General features: G+C 41.3%; 1 protein-coding gene and 1 pseudogene across 1 annotated transcript; one reads left to right on the top strand and one right to left on the bottom strand.

Annotated features, from left to right (window-relative positions):
* The first annotated feature begins 284 nt into the window (after positions 1-284).
* On the top strand, positions 285-1,177 carry LOC116326879 (annotated as a pseudogene).
* Positions 1,178-8,311: 7,134 nt separating this feature from the next.
* On the bottom strand, positions 8,312-21,051 carry LOC116326890 (ral guanine nucleotide dissociation stimulator-like 1). The gene is made up of 17 exons (XM_031748326.2): positions 20,637-21,051; positions 18,363-18,652; positions 18,059-18,103; positions 17,754-17,953; positions 17,473-17,630; positions 17,140-17,382; positions 16,905-17,008; positions 16,474-16,558; positions 14,897-14,965; positions 14,259-14,345; positions 13,708-13,740; positions 13,262-13,383; positions 12,488-12,577; positions 12,071-12,200; positions 11,247-11,549; positions 10,031-10,145; positions 8,312-9,922 (listed from the first exon to the last, which is right to left on the bottom strand). The coding sequence occupies exons 1-17, from the start codon at positions 20,658-20,660 to the stop codon at positions 9,783-9,785; spliced, it is 2,238 nt and encodes a 745-aa protein (XP_031604186.2). The 5' UTR covers positions 20,661-21,051; the 3' UTR covers positions 8,312-9,782.
* Between the last annotated feature and the right edge of the window lie 37 nt (positions 21,052-21,088).

The following is a 21,088-nucleotide window of genomic DNA, read 5'->3' as shown; positions in this document are numbered from 1 at the left end:
CATTCAGATGTTTTCTGACTCTAAATTTTCTTTTGTCATTTCTCAGGTTAACATAAGTTGAACTTGCGCACATTTAAATGAGCCGTGTTGCTAAAAAAGGCCAATTAACATATTGTTGTTGACAATGTTGACTAGATTTATCACTTTGTTTTAGTATTGTCACTTTTTAAGAATAAATCAACTGACATAGTGCAAGTGCAGATGAAAATCTGTCGACTCATATTTCCACACCACTGTCCCTGACAGTTGCTGTTTGAACGCATTTACTTAAAAAGCTCCTTCTCATGTTTCCTTCTCAGAGTATGACCATGCTATGTCATAACTGTGCTTTTTTGACCAGCTCTGGCCACATCCTGGGTAGTGGAGTGGGAGATGAGATCGACCACACCGAGTGTGTGATCTGCATTAACGACGCTCCTACGACGGGGTATGAATCTGATGTCGGGAGCCACTCCAGTGTGTCCTATGTGTTCCGAAACCCCAATGAGTTCCTACGACGTACAGACAGCCACTCTGTGATCATCTTCTGGGGACCTCCGTACAAGATAAGAAAAGATCCCAAAGCAGCCTTTTATGGATCGCTCCAGAGAGTCAGCATGACCTACAGAGACATTTCCTATTTGACTGTCACCCCTAGCAAGATGCTCACAGGATTGATGATCTTATCCTAAGAGAGACAGGATATGACCGGTGAGTATCAAGTGTGCTGACAAAATGTCTTTTCTTATTCTTCTTGTTGAATTATATCACATTCATATATCATTTTTCTCCTGCTCAGAGACCAATCTCACTCGTAGCTGAGTACAGGCTGGTTCACAATGGCCATTGAGATATGTGATAACGTCAAAGCATATGGGATGGTTCCACACATTCACTGTGGGTGAGTATAACATTAAGACTCATGCTGTCCTTTTACATAACTTCAACCCATTATTAAAACTCACAGACATGTTAAAAACCATTTCACCAGAAATGTCTTTTATTTCCCATAAGAACGCCCGGAATCAAGAAGGTGCGATACCACTACTACGATCGCTGGTGGGTTAATGAATGTGCAACATACTTCCAGCATGAGAACAGGCGAAGTCAGGGCCAACATCGTTTTATTACAGAGAAACGTGTGTTTGCACGCTGGGCAAAACAGTACAACATCACCTTCACTCATCCCAGATGGTAAAAAGAAGAAGACGATGTGAAGGATTTCATTGGTGTTTCGTCAGTGCTGATGCTTTGAATGGCTCAATGTGGGGGAATAAAAGAAGTACAACTCACTATCATTTCTATTAAGAGCTCCAGTAGATTTTGTTAATGTACAGGCTGTGATCAGCTGGCCTGTTGCTCTACAGTGGCTTGCAAAAGTATTCGGCCCCCTTGAACTTTTCCACATTTTGTCACATTACAGCCACAAACATGAATCAATTTTATTGGAATTCCAGGTGAAAGACCAAAACAAAGTGGTGTACACGTGAGAAGTGGAACGAAAATCATACATGATTCCAAACATTTTTACAAATAAATAACTGAAAAGTGGGTGTGCGTAATTATTCAGCCCCTGAGTCAATACTTTGTAGAACCACCTTTTGCTGCAATTACAGCTGCCAGTCTTTTAGGGTATGTCTCTACCAGCTTTGCACATCTAGAGACTGAAATCCTTGCCCATTCTTCTTTGCAAAACAACTCCAGCTCAGTCAGATTAGATGGACAGCGTTTGTGAACAGCAGTTTTCAGATCTTGCCACAGATTCTTGATTGGATTTAGATCTGGACTTTGACTGGGCCATTCTAACACATGGATATGTTTTGTTTTCAACCATTCCATTGTTGTCCTGGCTTTATGTTTAGGGTCGTCGTCCTGCTGGAAGGTGAACCTCCGCCCCAGTCTCAAGTCTTTTGCAGACTCCAGAAAAATCAAATAATTTTCATTACTGATTAATTTTTAGTTCCCCACTTATTTAATGGCGTTTTCTGTTCATAAAACACAACACAGTTTTACTCAGAGGACACAGTGACAGCTTCACATTGCTGGTGGTTTCCTGCAATTTGAAAGTCCCAGGGGCAGGTGGGTCACACATTCGACTCAAGACTTTGCATATGACTGGTAGCATTAGCAATCAGCAATTAGCCTGCATTGTTTTGTTTTGTTTTGTTTTGTTGTTAATGTAATTTTCTGTGACATACTTCACTTTCTCTGCTATTTTGATTGGAGTGAAGATTTAAAATTGGGTGGACCAGTACTCTTTTCAACTGCCATGCTTACATTATCTTCAATTTTGAAAAAATATGCCATTTTCACTGTTATGGCGATCTTTCACAAATCTAGCTCCCTCTCAAAAACAATATGAAAACCCCTTTTAAAAAATGTGGGGAGTTATCTGCTGGCTCCCAGTGCATTTTAGAATTTTATTCTTAAAAAAAAAAAAACAATAAATGGATCAGCATGGAACAGTCTGCTCTTTCCAGTTAGGACCACACCAGCACTTGACAGCTTCAAAACCTGCTTGAAAACTAATTTTTATTCCTTGGCATTTAACGCAGACTGAGTCTTAACAGGTTTTTAGTTGTGTTCCAACCCTGGGCTACACTTGTTGTTTTGAAATGTGCTCATTAATAAACTGATTTGACTTGACATTTATTCTATCAAACAACAATTTGAAATGTACAATGAATTTGTCAATATGTGAAGCTTGAACCTGAACATCCTTTCAGCTCCAACGGATATCACAAGATATTATTTGTAATTAAATTCACATTTGGTAAATGAGAACTTATGCCTCATTTTTCCCTTTCTGCTGTCAGGATAATTGTAATTGGCAAGCATTCATCAGTTATTTCAGAAATGGATTATTCTATTATTTCATTAATTAATTGGGTAATTGGACAAGAAATAGGAAATATTCAAAAGGTGCATGCGAACTGCCCATTAGAAATTGTCGTCATTAATTCCCTCTTACTTTTGCTGTTTTGCTTCCACCACGATAAAATCACACTTCATGCACAGCTCTCTCTGTCTGTGTGTGTACTTCAAGAACAAGAAAGCCTAATTTCTGCTGTTCAATGCTTAAGAAATTTTTAAAATTATGCAAAACTGCAGAATATTGCAGAATATTTTTAAGGTTATCTGCTATAAAAAGCCAGGCCAGGAAAATCTCCTTCATGTTTTTCTGGGTTTTATTCTCAGTTACTTTGACACAAAGGTATTTGCTGTGATGTGATGAAGTATGAATCCACATTTTTGCACAGATTTGGCCTTTTAAAGGCATGTGGTTCTAAACTTTTGATCAGCTGTAAAACATCCTGTTTCAGCGATGTTTTCAATAAATTGCATGCACAAAAAATGTTTTGTCTCACTCCCACTTCTTCTTGTTGCAGCTTAAGTGGTCTTAAACTTTTAATCAGGAATGTATGCATTGTTTATATGAAGGATAGTGGGACAGACACTCATCACGGCACTCAGAGCAGGACAGTCAGGAAAGGATGTCTTATTATAATGGCATGACTGACATAGTGGAAGTTGGGGGGGTCCAAGGGTGAGCCGAGTTGTGTAGTTTTCTTTGTGTGCAAGTGTATAAAGGAACGTGCAGCCCCACATTCCTTTTAGAGACTGCATGAATGAATCCACTGTCTCTTATGTGTACATGAAATAAAACCTCACCAATGGTTTGCCTTTTATTAAGGAAATTTTCACGACACTATCCAGATCAAAGTATTTGGCTTGCTGCAACAAAGCATGGCGGTATGAAAATTATTATCTGTAATTGCAATCAGCAGATAATTTTCCTTAGAAAACCTTTGGAGTTAAATGTGGCACAAAATTGAAATACCTGATGTGAAAATTTGTATTCTACTAATTATATTTTGTTGTGTGACACCACTCTTTTTTGTTTTTGTTTTTTACACTCCAGGGACCACAAAGGTTCGTGATATTCATATTTGCTGCCATCTTCTTCCTGATGGGACTCTTCATTTCATGTGGCTTCAACGACACGATCTATCCTCCCTTCCATGTGGACGTAAATTACACGATTAAACACACAGATCTGAAGAAATGGTCTGGAAGAGACCGCTATGTTTCAGTTCAGGGGAAAGAGGAAGGTTGCACACAAACAGCCAAAAATTACAACTGTAACTGTAAAATTACAACCGTAAGAAAGTCGGGTCATCCCTCTTTAGTCTGGATGATGTGATGTCCGTGTTTTTCAAAAACAATTTCACTTTTTGATTTGTCTGCTGATTGAAGCGTTTCTGGATCATGTTCACTTATGGTTTCTTCTTGGCATGACTTGAAGCTTTTTTTCTGTATTTGTTGATGGCACAATGAACTGTGATCACAGAGAGTGATTTAGGTGTGTGTTGAGTCCATGCAGTCATTTCAAGACAGAATCATCCCCATTTTTAATGCAGTGCCACTCGAGGGTCATCTATAGATTTTTTTTTATTTTTTAACCCAAATGTAAATAAAATCTGTGCTTTTCATCAGTGTAAATAATGCATATTATGCAGGTGTTTCTCTTATGTTAAACATCTGCTGAAATTTTGTCCTCATACATAAGAGAAATATAACTCTGTGTTTTTTGTCTATGCATTTCTTTATTGGGTGAGTCAAACCAGCAGATCACGACAGATACTGCTAAAATATAAAACATAAATATGCCGCCCACCAACACACACAGCTATCACCCGTTTGTTGTTTTTATTCTTAAGATGAATTATTCTTGAATGAAGAGACACTGATTTGACACAAGTAAAAATATGGTTGATTGTGTTTATTGTTAGTTAAGAATAAGTTAAGTGAGGGTGAAAAAAGAAAAAAAAAAGGATGAAGAAGGGAGGGAGAAAGAAAATGGAGAGTGATGGAGAGAGTGGTATGAGAGAAAGGGAGAAGAGGGAGGTGAAAAGAAAGGGATAGAAAGGAGGAGAAAAAACCCCAACAATCCCTCTGAGCAAGCACTCGGCGATGGTGGATAGGAAAAACTCCCTTTAAAGGAAGAAACCTATTGCAGAACCAGGCTCAGGAGGGTCATCTGCCTTGACTAGTTGGGGGTGAGGGAGGGGAAAGGAAAAATGGAGAATGATGGAGAGGTGGAAGGAGAGAAAGGGCAAGAGGGGAGGTAGAGGGGTGAGGAGATAGAAAAGCGGTGGAGGAAGACCAGGCTACACCACCTTATGATCAAGTGAGGAAGCAGGAGGGTCCCTCCTCCTGAAAAACCAGAAGCGTTTCTTCTTCTTTTTCAGGCACTGTTCCTGGAGCTCTTTTTCTGTAGGATGAGGGTTTTCAGGTCTTCAGTTGTTACTGTAATTTCCTCCTCAAGTTTCTTGCATTTTTCTCCAGTTCTTCTAATTGTGCTTGTTTTTCTTCAAGCTTTTCTTTCAGATCTTTAGATTTTGCCTCCTGTATTAGCTTTTCCTCGTGCATGTCTGTATTCCTCTGTTGTACTTTGTTGTACATGTCTTCTAACTCCTCATTTCTGCTCTGGATTTCTTGAAGCATACACTTCAGGTCATTATGCGCTTTCTCCAGTTCTTGCTCTTGAACCTGCATGTCATTGTTTTGCACTTCAACTTGTTATTAAGTTCCTTGAGCTCTGCGTTCTTTCTCAGCATGTCATTGATCCTATACTGCATGCCTGAGCATTGTTTTTCAGTTTCCCTTTCTCCCTTCTAGTTCAATGGTTTTCTCCCTCATTTCATTATGACATGCGAGTATTTCTAGACTTTTCCTTTGTAAGTCTTGGAGAAAAAGTTGTGTCTTTTCCTGCATTTTTTCCTGTTGCTCTTTTTCCTGAAGAAGCTCTTGGTTTTTCTCCAATGCTTCATCAAGCTGTACTTGCAGCTGCTGATTCAGGTTGACAGCGTGTTCGAGATTCCCATGGGTCTCCAGACTAACAGCTTGTGCTTGTTGAAGCTGGCAGGACATTGTTCTTAACTCATGGATGTTCTGCTTCTTTTCTGTCATCAGGCTTACAATCCGCTGCTTAGCTTGATTAAACATTACTCCCCAGCCCTCATTTATGATGTCCACGTTGGGCTGCTTCTGTTGGTTCACGAGCATTTCCTTGTGCCTTTCTTCCAAGTCTTTATTTCGGCCTTCCAGTTCTCTGTATTCAGTTTCTTCTCATGAACCACTTGTGCATTTCTCTGCAGTACTTCATTAATCTCTACTTGCAAGACTTCATTTTGTTTCTTCATGTTGTGAAGTTTGCATTCCATCTCTCTCTCCTTTATGTCTTGCTGTTTCTTCTTTCTGACTTTAAATTTTCTTTTCTCATTTCTTAGGTTTTTCTAATTTACATTTTAAACATGTTAAGCTATTTTCCAACTTTTTCTGTGTGAACGTCAGCTATCATAAGTTCTGCACTTTTGTTTTCAGGTGAAAATTTCTGTATTTTCATCTCATTCAAAATTTTTAACTTAAAATTCAGCAATTAATTTATTCATTGCATACATTCAGATTCAAGCATTCACACTGCAGTTTCTTCGGAAAATGCACTTTCTAGTTTGGCTTTGTACGTTTACAAAAGATGTTACTGTTAGCTAGTTAACACTTTGTGTTACCATTGGTGAGCAGCTTCATTCTTCTCCACTGCTTTGAGGAAGACAAGGGACGGCAGCGGCACGTTGCTGGGAAGAGATAGATACACTTTATAGCGACCATATTTGTGTAGGTGGGGAAAAAAAATCACAGTATCTTATTTTAACTTGTGTGTTTGTGTGTTTGAACCTTTGAAAGAAACAGGCGCGAGCAGTAACGACATTGATGTACCACGCACGAGCGCCTGCAGGGGTCAGTGACGTCAAGCATTGCGGAAACCACTTCAAACTAAAAGTATATAAGTATGTTTAATTATCTTTTAATGCGTCGTCTATTTGCAGTTTTGTCCTCGCTCGAAGTGTAACAGGTCATACTTGCTTTTTAGCTTCTGAAAATAATTTAAAAGGTAAGTCTTGGAGGAACTGATGAGTCAGTCTAATAAAAAAAAAGATGAAAATAGTGGAAAAGAGATGCATTTTTTGACTTTAGAAAGACGTCAATTAGTCTGTCTTGTTTTAATTAGTTCTTGTTTCATTAGCAAAAAATAAATAAAATCTTACTGGAACACCTTTAGGTTATATTAATTTGATTTAAAGCTCACTAGCCACTTTTTCAGGTGCACCTGTCAAACTTATTGTTAACACAAATATCTAATTGGACACAGTTATACTGCCGCAGCTCAGAGGATTTAAGTATGTAGACATGGCCAAAACGGCCTGCTGAAGTTCAAACAGAGCATTAAGAAGGTGACTTTGAATGTGGCATGGTTATTGGTCCCAGATGTATTGGACTGAGTATTTCACAAACTGCTTATCTGCTGAGATTTTCCCACACAACAATCTCTAGGACTTGCAGAAAATCATCCAAAAAATATGAGATATCCAGCTAGCAGCAGTTCTCTGGGCGAAAATGCTTTTTTGATTTCAGGACAGAAACACCAGACTGCTTCAAGCTGATAGGAAAGCAACAGTAACTCAAATGACCAGTTTTAATCAAGGTAAGCAGAAGACCATCACTGAATTATGTAACATGTCAAACCTTGAAACAGATGGGCTGCAGCAGCAGAAGACCACACTGGGTACCACTCGGAAATGGAGGCTTTAATTCAGGCTCACCAAAAATTGGTCAACGGAAAAAGAAAGTCTGGATTTCTGCTGTGAAATTTGGCCTGAACATTAAATTTTGTATCATCAGTTAAGGCGGAACTATTGGCACACTCAGTCCAACCTATCAACACCACAGCTTACCATAGTATTGTTGCTGACTATGTCCATCCCTTTATGACCACAGTGTACCCATTTTCTGACAGCTGCTTCCAGCAGGAAAACACACCGTGTCACAAAAGCTCAGATCATCTCAAACTGGTTTCTTCAACATGACAGTGAGTTGATTGTACTCAAATGGACTCCACGGTCACCAGATCTCAATCCAGCAGAGTACCTTTGGGATGTTTGGGAGTTATTAATCTATTGCCCTCTCCCACAGCATGTCTTTTGTCTTGTCTCCCTCCCCTCAGCCCTGCCTCTCCCTGAGCCTGGCTCTCTTCATGTTAAAAGGGAGTTTTTCCTTCCCACTGTTGCCAAAGTGCTCACTCATAGGGGGTCGTCTGATTGTTGGGGTTTCTCTAAATTATTTCAGGGGGTTTTACCTCACAATATTAACCACCCTGAGGCAACTTTTGTTGTGATTTGGTGCTATATAACTACAATTGAATGTGGTGGAACAGGAGATTTGCATCCTCTGGCTACACCACATTTGGTAGAAGAAGACAGCGAGACAAATATAACTGACAAAAGTGTTTAATATGAAGCTTGAGATACAGCACTGTATTGCATATTGAATTCTGGTTTTAAAAAGCAGAGTCCCTCGTTTTTAACTGTAGTTCTTAGTCATTTAAAAAAAAAAAAAAAAAAAAAAAAAAAAAAAAAAAAGGGGGGGGGTTAAAGTTGAAAAAAAAAAACTGTAGTTTTCAGAATATCACGTAGAGGATCAAGAGGAAAGGTCAGTGAGATGACAGAAGTTCTTAAACTTGACACATGCCATGCGTGTCAACTCATAGTGCAACTAATCTTTGCAAATACTCTCTGGATCTTTAACTGTATGGTCGTCATGCACTATCGCAAGTTTTGCAGCAACTGACATCATTGAAATGATTAGATCTACAGTACATGAACTCCTCGTTAGGCTTGAGGGAGGAGGGAAAACAAAAACATAAATCAGGCCATTTATGCAACGGGCAAATGCAGTCTTCAAATGAAAGACACAATTTGTTCAAGTATTTAAAAAAATAATAATTACAGTTAAAATATTCTCCGTATTCATCAAAAATGAGGAAATTAAATTATGTACAAACATTTTCTTTCAAAATGCAAAGTATTTTGAGCTGAGACGACCCAGCAGTCAAAAATATGTTACATGAAAGTGCAGTCAGAGTGAATCACAAAGGAGACACTGTAAAAATAAATAGATCAAAAAAAGAAGTTTAACAAGACAACTGTATTTAGCCAAAGCACTAACACTGAAAGCTAATCAATTCATAGAATCACAGTTACACCCCAGCATTCAGCAGCAGTTTCCACATGTACATCCCCTCCAGTCCATCAAAAATATCTGCTGCCTCAGTTACCCAATCTTAAGAATGTAATCCTTCCAGTCGGAGCTGCCAGTCGCACACAGCGAGTATCACAGCAACACCGGAGGAGCAATTTCTGAAACTCCCAGAGTACGCACTGATCCCTGATGATAACGGCCCCGCCCACTTCCCACACGGCACTGGCGTGCCAACACTTCAGTGCACTGAGCCATCTCAGAGCTGACAGCCTGCTGCGGGGCCCTGGGACTTCACCGCCTTTATGCAGCAACTGACCCCGATTCCCTTTTTAACGTGCCAGTTATTAACAGCACTCAGCTGTGCAGGGGAATATCCAGTCAATGCTCAGTGTTCACATATAGATAGGCCACTGGAGCCAGCACGTGTTGCTCAAGAGAGGAAGGCATTATTCTGTGCCTCTTTGGGTCGAGAGATTTATTGGAAGTGACATTTTTGGAGGCAAAGAAATGGGTCTTTTTCTCCCCTTCTCACATGTCCTATGTGGGGAGTCTTCTTGTCCTATTTTAAGCCCTTTCAGCAGCCAAAGATGACTGAAACAGAGCACGCATCTTCCTCAAGAAGCCTCTAAAAATAAAGGCCATTATGCAGAAGCACAGCAGAGCTCAGTTCATTTTGCAGTCAGAGAATTTGCACATTAAAGTTTCTACTTTGTGAATCGTCCGAGACTAGCGGTTGCTCTCAGTGGTTTCTTCTGGCTTTTGTGCTTGTGGCGCAGAACAAAGTCAAAGTTGGCTGTTGTAGACATAGCATAGAAGACGTTTGCCTTGTCTGGTATGAGAAACTCTGGAAAGATGAAAAGAAAAAGAAAAAAAAAAAAAATCAGTCAGAAGAGCATTTTCCTTTCTGTTACCAGTTAAGCATCTTTTTTTTAAAAAGGAGTTCTCTTCTGACCTTTGCTCTGAGAGATGACCTGTGTCAGGGTGAAGTCCTGCCAGGTCATGTGCTCAAGGTGATGTTTCTCCAATGCCCTCTGGATCACCTGTGCAGTTTTGTCCTGGCTGGTCAGCTATGAAAAACAAAGAATAACGAGTGCTGTTACACATAAACACACACACACACAATAGTGAAGACGGAAGTTCATGCACCACTGCGTTTAAGGAGCATTACCTCTTTGGCTCATATTACACATTCAAAGAGCACTGCGATAGCAATAGAAGTATTCTGAGCCTTAAGATGTAGCCCTGTCCCACTCACAACTGTGACCTTCACAGAAAAGCTTATTTTCAGCAGGTGGAACAAAGTTTCTCTGCCCTCAAATCTGAATTTACCGTTACCATACAAGTCTGATTTTGTGACAAATGATGAGAAGGATCAGTTCTCCTGATCACATCCACTGAGAATGAACTACTGGCTGTAGCACTTGTTTCCAGGATATAACTGAAGCTGGTTTCACTTTTCTAAAGGTTACTTATACTTTTGCAGATATGAACGATATAAGACAAATTATTTGAATCGTAGGTATCACACTAACTACACACCGAGATAGAAAAGCAGTAACAGGTGAAGTAAATGCAAAAGGCCAATCATATGTTCTGATAGTCCTTATGGTCAAACTGAATGAAGATTTGAATGAAGGGGCAGATTTGCTAAGTGGGGCGAATTATTGTGAAGGTTGAAGGTCGATCTATAAACAGCGAGCTGTAATTTGTATACAAAGACCGAGCCAGTTCACTTCATTCTACCAAGGGAGGGTAAAATATCAGCGGACCCAATGAGGGAAAGCAACACAGGCCAACTAACTAAAATAATACAGTGTATATTCAGGTTTTATGCATGTGTTGCCTCGCAATGAAAACAGCAAGGCGATTCAGGTTAATGAGGAGGCTGAAGGAGTGTTTTTGTTATAAAGGGACAACTTCTGATAGAAATCGTTGGGTGCTACGCATGAGACCCTGAAAAGGTGGATTTATCCAGAGGAGAGCTGCATTATTACAAACATTCCACTAGTATGTCATGTACGATGTGTAGAACAGTAAACAACATTTACTCTTTGCTTAAAGATGACTAAGTGTAATTAGAGATCTTAAAAAACAAGCAAGCAAATAAACAAACTGCCAAATTCTCCAGTTACTGAACATCATAAGTCACAACGTGATGATGAACTCACCAGGATACTTTTGTACATGTTGCCGTTGTTGTGGCCCAGATCCACGCTCACCCTGATGATGCAAGAGTCATCCACCTGACGGTTGTACACGGGCAGTGAGGTCATAGACACCGAGCGCTTGTGGTAGGCCGCTTGAGGCTTTGGCCGAGCCCCCCCACAGGGTGAGGCTGCGGAGCTGAGGTCTGCTTGGCAGTCAGGGGAGTCTGCAGATGAAGCAGCTGAGATGCTGGGAGAGGACGAGGAAGAGGAGGACGAGGACAAAGAGAAGGACTCGGACACGTTGCTGTAAGAGCTGTGAAAGGACTGCAGAGGACAGAAGATGGGGGACAGAAATGAGAGAAAGAAGACTGCTGAGTATTATTGTGTTAGAGTATTTGAAGCCTTTCACAAGTGTCTGGTCTGCAGGGGACAGCGAGGCTATTGAACCATGGTGAAGCAGAGAACTGTGGGCCATTAAACACCACTCCAGCTCAGCTAAGCACCTCCTCGATACAAACTCCACTTGTGGAGCGCTCACGCTAGTTTCGATTGCCCTTTTGTGAAGCAGAGATTATGTAACTTTTTCAGTTTTTAAAAAGGCATTCAGTGCATTTTAGTTCACATTAGGAATGTTTCGGGGGTTTGTTTGACTACTTAAAAAGGGCAATTGTTTGTCCAGTGTAAATAGTGACTTATTCTAAAACCGAGAGACCCGGTCTGAAGGCACAGCGTGACAAAGCTTTCAACAAAGACTCCACTGTTAATGCAGCCAATGACAAAGGATGGACACAAAACATTCAGGGAAACGATTGCAATGATGCACGCAGCTAAACACAGCCGTTTACCTGCAGCTTGATAGAACAGGTTGGGTTTGGGGAGGACAGATCCTCCATCTCAGATCCACTGGATCCAGAAGACGAAAGACTGATCTGGTCAGCCGGCGGTTTCTTAGTGCCGTCACTCGCCATCTTGAGACTGAAGACAGAACGAGTTTTCATTAGAAATGCCACACCCGCCCCATTCAGTTACTTGAACAATGTAGTTTAATACCAGAGTATACACATCACACAATTCACTTCCATTTTAGTGCATACCACAAGTTGTAATCTAAACATCTGATTGTTCTTATACTGCGGTAAAACATGGGTCAACAAGTACTGTGAACCAGCAGTGGCTTAACTCCAAGTTTTGCGTGCAGCTCTTTGTGCTTAGTATAATGTGCATGTTTGAATATGCAAACTGGACTATAGCATGAGACTCACAAGGAGAGTTTCATCGAGAGTGTGCGCTGGCTCCATGGAGGTGGCGAACACAAGTCCACAGGAGGCTCCAGGTGTCTCGACAGCTCGTAGCTGTAATAAGAAGCTGTTAGTGAGCACCGGGGTACCTGACATCTTACTGACATATCACTTTATTCCAAACTCAAAAAATTAAACTCAGAAAAAGAACTCGGGGGGGCAGACAGACTTTCAGACTTTCTGAAAGGTGCTAGCGAACATCCTCCCATTCTCAGTTCTCAGTTTGCACATCCTCTCCTCGCATGTTAATCAGCGCCACAATTTGGTGCACAGAAGGCGAGGAAGACACGAGAGGGGGAGTTGAGGAATTTTACAAATTCAGACATTCTTTGCCTCAAGCAATCTCAGTTAAATAGGACATTTGACACTGCTGCATCACGTCTAGGGTGAGTTACCAATTTACAACATGACACAACGAGATAAAGCCATCATGCACATTTTAAATATCAAACACATGCAAGCAATGAAGGGCAGCAAGTCTGGCAACACTGATCATGCATCTTAAATATTTACAAAAAATATAATTTGCTCATGAATACAAAAGGATTCGTACTTCTACCACCAAAAAGTGAGCACAAACATTATCAAATGATCCTTTGAGTGGAGTAATATCAAAGGAAAGCAGCTTTATTTGTCCAAATGGAGATTTAACAATCACATGACAGTATTATGTACATTATATCTTCTCTGATGGCCTCCCTTTAATGTCCATGTTAAAATCAGGGTGTTTCAGCTCACCTCTCCTGATCAGTGAGCAGCTTGTGTCTCTGCAGCCAGGCAGCGATGCGGGGCTGGTGTCCGAGGCTGTATTGGGAACAGGAAGCCTGCAGCAGACGGATCTGTGACAGAACATCAAATTCCTGTAGGCAAGGAGAGGCATGTTGATGAATAAACAGATAAACCAGGCTTACAGACGCTTCCGCATAGTGACACAACAAAGAGATTCTTTATGGTTATACAGCTTTTGTGTTTTAATCACAGTCTGTGCAAATGTTAAAGAAGAAATAAAAAGCTTTTAGCCTGACACATACTAAGGTGTAGGAATGTAAATGTTCAAACTCGGGTAACAAAGAGCTGATGGTCTTATGTGCACCTTTGCCCTTTCCCCCCTCCCCCTCCTCCCCCTCCCAGCAGTCAAAAACAAAGCCAAACAAAAACAAGGAGTGACAAAAAGAAACACTTACCCTCCTCCTCTTCTCAAAGTTTATAAGTCCACCCTGTAAAAACAGTACACTGTTAGTATTTCATTTATTACATAGCAATCATTAACTGGATAACAAAGTGACACAATAACAGCACTAAATTAAATGATACACCCTTATGTTTTTCCATCAGCATGAAATATAAGCCAAATGTACCCGAGTTTAGTTAACAGGGGTGATTTATGCACTGAAAAGTTCTCCATGATAAGTAGTTTCCCAGGCCAAGATGATAACACCAAAACACAGTAACTGGGAAACCGAAATGGTTGAATGAGCCAAAAAGTCTCTCAGTTACTATGAGAACCAAGTTTATTTATGTGTATATAAATGGGCAAAATGCAGTTTTCCTGAGGCTGAAGTTTATATGTTTATAGTCTCCCATGAAGAGCATCTGATGGCAGCGCGTACATCATTTAATCAGGTTTCACAGTATATAGTGTTGCATACACACTGAGTGTATCCAGCACATTGTGAACACTTTGAACCCTTAAGTCTATGAAATAATGTCCAGAGGACGTGTTAGATAAGCGTACCTCCACAGTGTCTGGCAGAGCAGTGTCCAGCATGGTGAGGACGGTCAGATACGTGCCGAGGTATGGAACCGCTCCACTCGATGTACTCTGCAGGCAGACGACACGTAAGCACACAGCTAATAGGGAAACTGTTATATTTTCTTGTGCCAATATAGCTGGTTTTTATTGCTTTATTGTGGCAAATGGGTTAAAATTTACAACATTCAGACAAGACAGGACCTGTTAGCAGCACTGTGAGGTCTTATTACAACCCAGGAGAATGTGCATATGACTCATACAAGACCCCAGCCAAGTCTATTATTACTGTCCTATAATCCTGGTGATCTGAGGCCATTTGAAACTTGCTCAGCACTGAGTGGGGCTAAACATAGTTTTGGGCTTGTGCCATGATAGATAGATACTCCACCCACACTCAGGGAAATCAGCTCTCTTGTGCCTTGCTGAATTGTAGAACAGGGATTTTTTGCAAGAATCCCTTTTCAAAAGCTGAAAACAAATCCTGCGTCACTCGAAAAGAGAGTCCTAGGATGACCTTGTAGTATCTGCTTACGTCAAATTCAGCCATAAATGACACTGGTTGTGTCGCATGTCGTCAGAACCTGTCACCCCCCCACCCTCCACCCTGAAGAATGGCTTACCATCTGTCTGGAGAGTGGACACCGTTTCAATATCCTTGGAGAAACGTTATCAGGCGTGGGACCTCCATCCTGTCACACACAGTCAGACAAAGCTATATTCAGTTCAATGTTATTTGGATCATTTCTCCTCCCGTCTGTGTGCTCAGTATATGTATGTAAAGCAGCATGTAAAAGATGCCGGCCCGTGTGCCAGCTTATGAAACAGCACAGCCTCTACTTGTTTCTTTGGTGCAATATTAGATTTTATTACACATTAACTCAGATATCCTGTTCAACAGTTAGCTTTCAAAGGAAGAGAGGCCACTTGCAAGCTTCACGAGTCTCACAACAGACTCAAGCTCCCTATAAGAAGGAGTGATTGTTTTTACATCGATAAAAACCACTGGCTGAATAAAACACTGAAAAGTGAAGGAGGGGGAGGTCATTTTTCACTGAATAAAGCATGTTATTGTGAAGCTGTGGTTGCTATGTACAGAAAGTTTTGGTGATCTAATCCATTTCTCTATTGAACACTTCTACAGTAGCCAGACACAAGATACGGCTGACACAGTTCCCGCAAGGAGACTAAACTTAAAAGAAGAAAAATGGAAAACATTGCGTTCTAGTTTGCCATCAAAATGCTGGTAAACATTTTTGAAAATATGAAATCAAAAATTAAACTTGCTTAAGAGTGAAAAAACAAAAAACAAATGAACATGAAACGGGAAAACAATCACCTCCAAACTAATATTCTCCAAACTTTAAGCATGTGAAATAATCTTTGTAGCTTTTAAAACGTCAGATTCTGTTGTAATTTTGGCATTAATGCAAATTTACAATCAAAACAATTCAAGATTCTGTGTTAAAACTGATCTTAGTGATTTCAGTTAACCTTGAATCCCAATCATCTCAATTGACTGCTGAGAGAAAAATTATGCACAGCTGCTCGGGCTGACCTCTCTGCACTGGTAAACATTAACCTTAGATGCACACAGAGTTCAAGAATCAACCATATGCATTCACTGTGGAGAGTTATAGGTGCTCGCTTTTACTGAAGGATATGAAGAATTTAAATGTTTAAAATTTAAAACATTAAAAAAATGATAATGGATCAGGAAACAGGAATTCCAAGTAAACATTTACCACTATCTCCGCATAGCTCTGAGCACCTGCGGGTTTATTTTGGATGTTCATTAGCATGTTTCCCAATAATGCCTTCTGGGTATTTCAGAATAGCGCCAGAATCAAACATTGTTCTAAGGAAATTTACACACCTGGTGTCAAATGATGCACTACTCAAATATGTAGACTCCTCATAAAGCAGCAGGTAACATTTATGTACTACTTTCTTCCCTGTCCCCTCTCTCCAAACTGCTCAGAGCAGATGGCTGCTCCTCCCTGAGGCCTTTTCCTGTGAAAAGGCAGTTCTTCCTGCCCACTGTTGCCAGGTGTTGGTTATAAGGGATCATTGGGATTCTCCCTTCAATATATAGTATTATAGGCCATTTACCCTGAACTAAACTTTCAACATGGCACAAGTCTAAATGGACGAGTACAAGTGCAAACACTAAAGCATATGTAAGAAGTTTCAGTCTCACCTCCATCAGGAACTCTCTGTTGGCCAGAACACAATTCTCATCAGGGAAGGTCTCACAGAGGTTATCAAACGCAGCCACGTTATCTCTGCAAAGACAATGATAAAGAGCCATAGCCATTAGATATTTTAATTATTAACAATTATACAGGATGGCAGGAGTTAAAACTTGACATATTACTGCCCGTTTACACCATTAAAGGAAAACCACAAAAAGTTATGTCTCAGTCATCTTTGAACTTAGATTTTGCTTACTGCAGCGTTTCATGACCCGACCTATAATACGGGTCACCTAAAAGCCCAGCATTTGCTGACTCGCTCCGTAAATTGAACTTAATGAGGGTTCAAACCGCTCGTTAAATGATGATTATGTAGCAAACTACACAAACAGCAAAAGCAAAAGCGGCCTTTGAACCTGCAGTTATCCAACCATACCTGCTGACAGCCGCCCAGGTCTTCCTCAGCCTGTAAACGGCATTGGACTGCAGTGCCGACAGGATCGCCTTGAGAGAAGAGAAGTTCTTCAAGCGACGACACTCCTGTACAATAAACTTGTACTCAGTGAACGCACATCATTTAAAAATAAACCATTAGTACTTCTTGTGTTGTGATTTAGAACCAATATTAGCATCCATCCAAGCTGCAAAACAACCACAGCATTTCAACTGACCTGCGCTACTTTGATCCACTTCTCTATGATGCGAGCCCTTTGCGCTGGCGAGGTGGGAGCTAGAGGAGAGGAAGTGGGACTGCCATCTGTAGGCCGGCAGAGCAGCGACCCGATGACCTGGTTGGTTACTGCATTGAACTGTGCAATGGTGGCTCGGGTGGTGGGCGACATGTTTTCCTTCTTGTCTCGTTGGGACCATACACAGCCCAGACACTGGTATGGGACCACTTTGGCAAAGAGAGCCTGAAATATCAAGAAAACCAAATCAGGCTTTGATCATTATAATACAACATGGGGGGAAAAAAAATGGTGTAAAGTTCTCCTCTAACATACAGAGTCCACTCGAGTGAGCTGTTCAGCAATGGCTGCAGCAGAAAAATCCATGATGCCACCTTGATCCTGAGAGTTTTCACTGCCTGAATCTTCATCACCAGACCCCAGATCATCTTGCTCAAGATCTGCAGAAGCAGAACTGCCACTTGATGCCACTTCTGAAAGAGCCAGCATCAGCAATAATCATAAAGGTGCAATCACACCTCGAAGTAAAGTTATGAAACAACCACAAGACGCGTGGCCGTAATTGCTATGGGTCATGCTACGCAGCGAAGGATCACCTTCTTTCTGGAATGTCCTGAGCAGCTCCTCAGCTTGCCCGGCGAGTGAGCAAAAGTTGGGCTGGCTGCGCATGCTGTCATGCACCGCAGAGCTGATCCTCAGGTGATCCAAGAGCAACCGAAGCGCCGGGTGTAGGGGAGGGTCCCTGAAGTCCTCACTGTACTCATCCAACCACGTCTGGACAAAGGCCAACAGAGGGCTGGAGAAGGCAGGAGAAAAGCCGTTACATTTTTAAATGACACATTAAGCCAAGGAGACACAGCAGAAACATAACAGAGACATGCTTCATATACACTTTACCTACCTCCGGTAACATTTGCCATTATCCAGATCTGACAAAACACTGTCTCTGGATATAAAACACAAACAAAAATTCATGTGTTATTGTTTTGTTTGCATATTATAAATACCTGCTGCTAACCACAGTCTAAAACCTTTCTGTGCATAATAGCTGTTGTTGTAAGCCTCTGGATAATGAGCACCTGCAAGCTACTTATTATTACATCAAAGCTGGCAGGAGACCACTGCTTCATCAGGTGGAAACAACGGATGAAAAGATCCTCAAGCAACACAACAGCCAACTTTGCATGTACAACAAGCATCGGTACCTCTGAAAGAGCAGCTCTATGAGCTTCGTGGGGTTGGTGAAGGTTCTGTACGTGGAGAGGAAGATCCTGCTGTAGTCCTGTTCCTGGCAGCCAAGGTCGAGGAGGTGATTTACAAGCAGGTCCAGGGTGGCGGCCTTCAGTCGCCGTACCTTGCAGGTTCGGTACTGCACGAAACCAGAGCATGGGCTTCCCTCAGTAGCATTTGCGGAGGACGGGACGGGCTCTCGACGCAGGGTGACCCCGTAAACAGCACCGTCTTCCGTCTCCTCGCCCCACTCCTGCACTGGGTTCTGAGAACAAAAGCAGGGATCATCAGTGCTGAAAACATGCACAGACACACACACGGTATATACCGAAGAATGTTTCAGGTCACAACATTAGTGTCAGAGGTTGACACACGAAAAGGTAAAAATAGCAAGCCCTCACAGCCAAACACACAGATGATCCTGCAGAAAAACGAGCAACACAAAAAGCCACACTGATCCCACATGAACCACAGCAACTACATAATATTTGTTTAGAGTCATAACCAAGTCTACTATCAGTTCACAAACAAGCTGTGCTAGCTTGAGAAAATACTTAGTACTCATTTTTACAACGCAGAAAGCTAAAATTTCCTAGAATTTTACAGGTACACATGAATGTTTTTGGACAAATAGAGCTTTTAGATCAAAAGTTATCACATCAAATATTACATCAAAGCAAAATTCTCACTGAGCACAAAGTTGCCATCACAGTGAGCAATGAAGAAAATAATAAAAGGGTGCACTGGAGGACTATGGTTGGTTTGTGCCAAGAGCAGGTGTCATGTTTTTAGTGAAACATAATGGTTTATCGTTACATAAAGTTCAAACAAGACACCTGACCCGATCTGAAACTCAGTGCACTTAAGACAGGGAAATGGAGGTTTAAAAAAAAAAAAAAAAAAAAAAAAGAACATTGAATACTCAGCACTTTTTTAATTATTAGTGCAGCAGAGAGTAGCTGCATCATAACCTGCAAAGGTTGTTTGAAGAGAACCGAAAACATCTTTTTTTTTCAAAACACTCTGAAAATCAGCTGCAATATGAGGACAACTGTAAAATGTCACCAGTAACAAGACTGAACGGTTTCTCATCCATTTCTCTGTCTACTTAATCTTGTCATATCTTAGGTAAATAATCAAAATTGCTTCAGCTGAGTCTGAGATATCGTGACTTTAGGACATACAAGCTCAAATAAATAAAAAAAGTTTCTTGATGTTGAAACCAAAGACATGTTGCTTTCACATTCTGAAAAAACTCTGCTTTACACATTAACTCTGGACTGCACCTCTAGATGCTCATAGCCAGTGCTAAGCAATCTGGGTCACACGAAATTTGTTACTACTGTACACAGCTGAACGAGACTGAAAGCTCAGTACTGAAAACAGTGTGTCATAAGCTCAGTCCATATATGATATCCATATATCATATATGGGGTGGGCTCTGCACAGACACAAAGCTGATAAAGGTATCAGACTGTTAAAAGGCTCCGGACATCTCATTTAAAACCACGGTGGGAGGTCTTGCATGCTTTTTAGTCAATCATTTTTAAAAAGCCATTTTGCAAAGGCAAACGTTCAGCCTCCATGTCTGCTAACCAGTAACACTCCGGCCCCATTGTCCTTCATACTAACTGGACTCAGAGCAGCACAAATGGAAAACTGTTTTCCACTCACTGTGTCACCAGTGTGCTGGCGGTACTAAGCACTGCCAAATCCATCTCAGAGTGAGAAAGCATAGATATTTATTATCTGACTCTGAGTGCAGCCGATCACGGAGGTTAACAAGCTGCTTTGGGGTTCAATGATAGAGTTCATCCAGAGGACCCAACGAGACATAACCGGGGAAGCAAACATGTTGTCACTCTTGAACTTCTGTAGGCCTAACAATACGTTTGAGTCACAGGAGCATGTGTAGGCATGAAAATGACGACTGCTATTCAAGTTGCACCTTTTTCCCAGGCAAGCTCTGCAGCTGGCACAGTGACAACGTTCAGATAGTACAAAATCAGCTTTTACCACCATAGCCCCTTTACTTGACCTTTGACAGCAAACGCTGTTTTACGGGTACATCAGGACTGGGATTATTATGATAGATGGGAACACATTTAAAACACACTTTGGAGGTCTTTAAACGTTTTAAAAGCAATGATATTCAAATATCACGCATGAGAGGAAGCAGACTTTGTGCAGCTTCATAGACGAGCCTGTGACAGCCCACAGCCACCTCCAGCACAGGTCTGCAGACTTACCATCGTTATCTCCCATTTTCCCATCTCGCCGGGTCGCTTAAGGAGCGCCGAGTTTCATCTCAACAGGTCCTGAACCTAAAATGAACTTCCAGCCTTCCCGAAGAGTAAGGTCAGGGCTTCATCTTCATCTGAAAACTTGTTTCTTTGCTCTTTTTTTGTTAGTGTTTTTTCCCTCCAATAATTTCGTCTCGAACTACATTCGCACGCCGTTTACAATTAGCGATAAATCCCGACTTCCAGCGGACCGTCTTCGCTACATTTTATGCCGATATACAAACGCGGAGGGTCGTTTCAATCTATTTAAACCAACGCGGACGGCATCTCAACCCGCAGTAGTCCTCTAACACCCTCTGCGGACTCTCCTCGTCGACAGTCTCCCTGACTAACCGAACCTCCCTCGACTTTATAAACAGGAGGCGACTCCTGGAGCCGAGTGAGTGCTGAGGTGTGTC

The sequence above is a fragment of the Oreochromis aureus genome, linkage group 4 (assembly GCF_013358895.1).
Source record: "Oreochromis aureus strain Israel breed Guangdong linkage group 4, ZZ_aureus, whole genome shotgun sequence".
Classification (NCBI taxonomy): Eukaryota; Metazoa; Chordata; class Actinopteri; order Cichliformes; family Cichlidae; genus Oreochromis; species Oreochromis aureus.
This window is presented reverse-complemented; position numbering and strand designations above follow the sequence as displayed.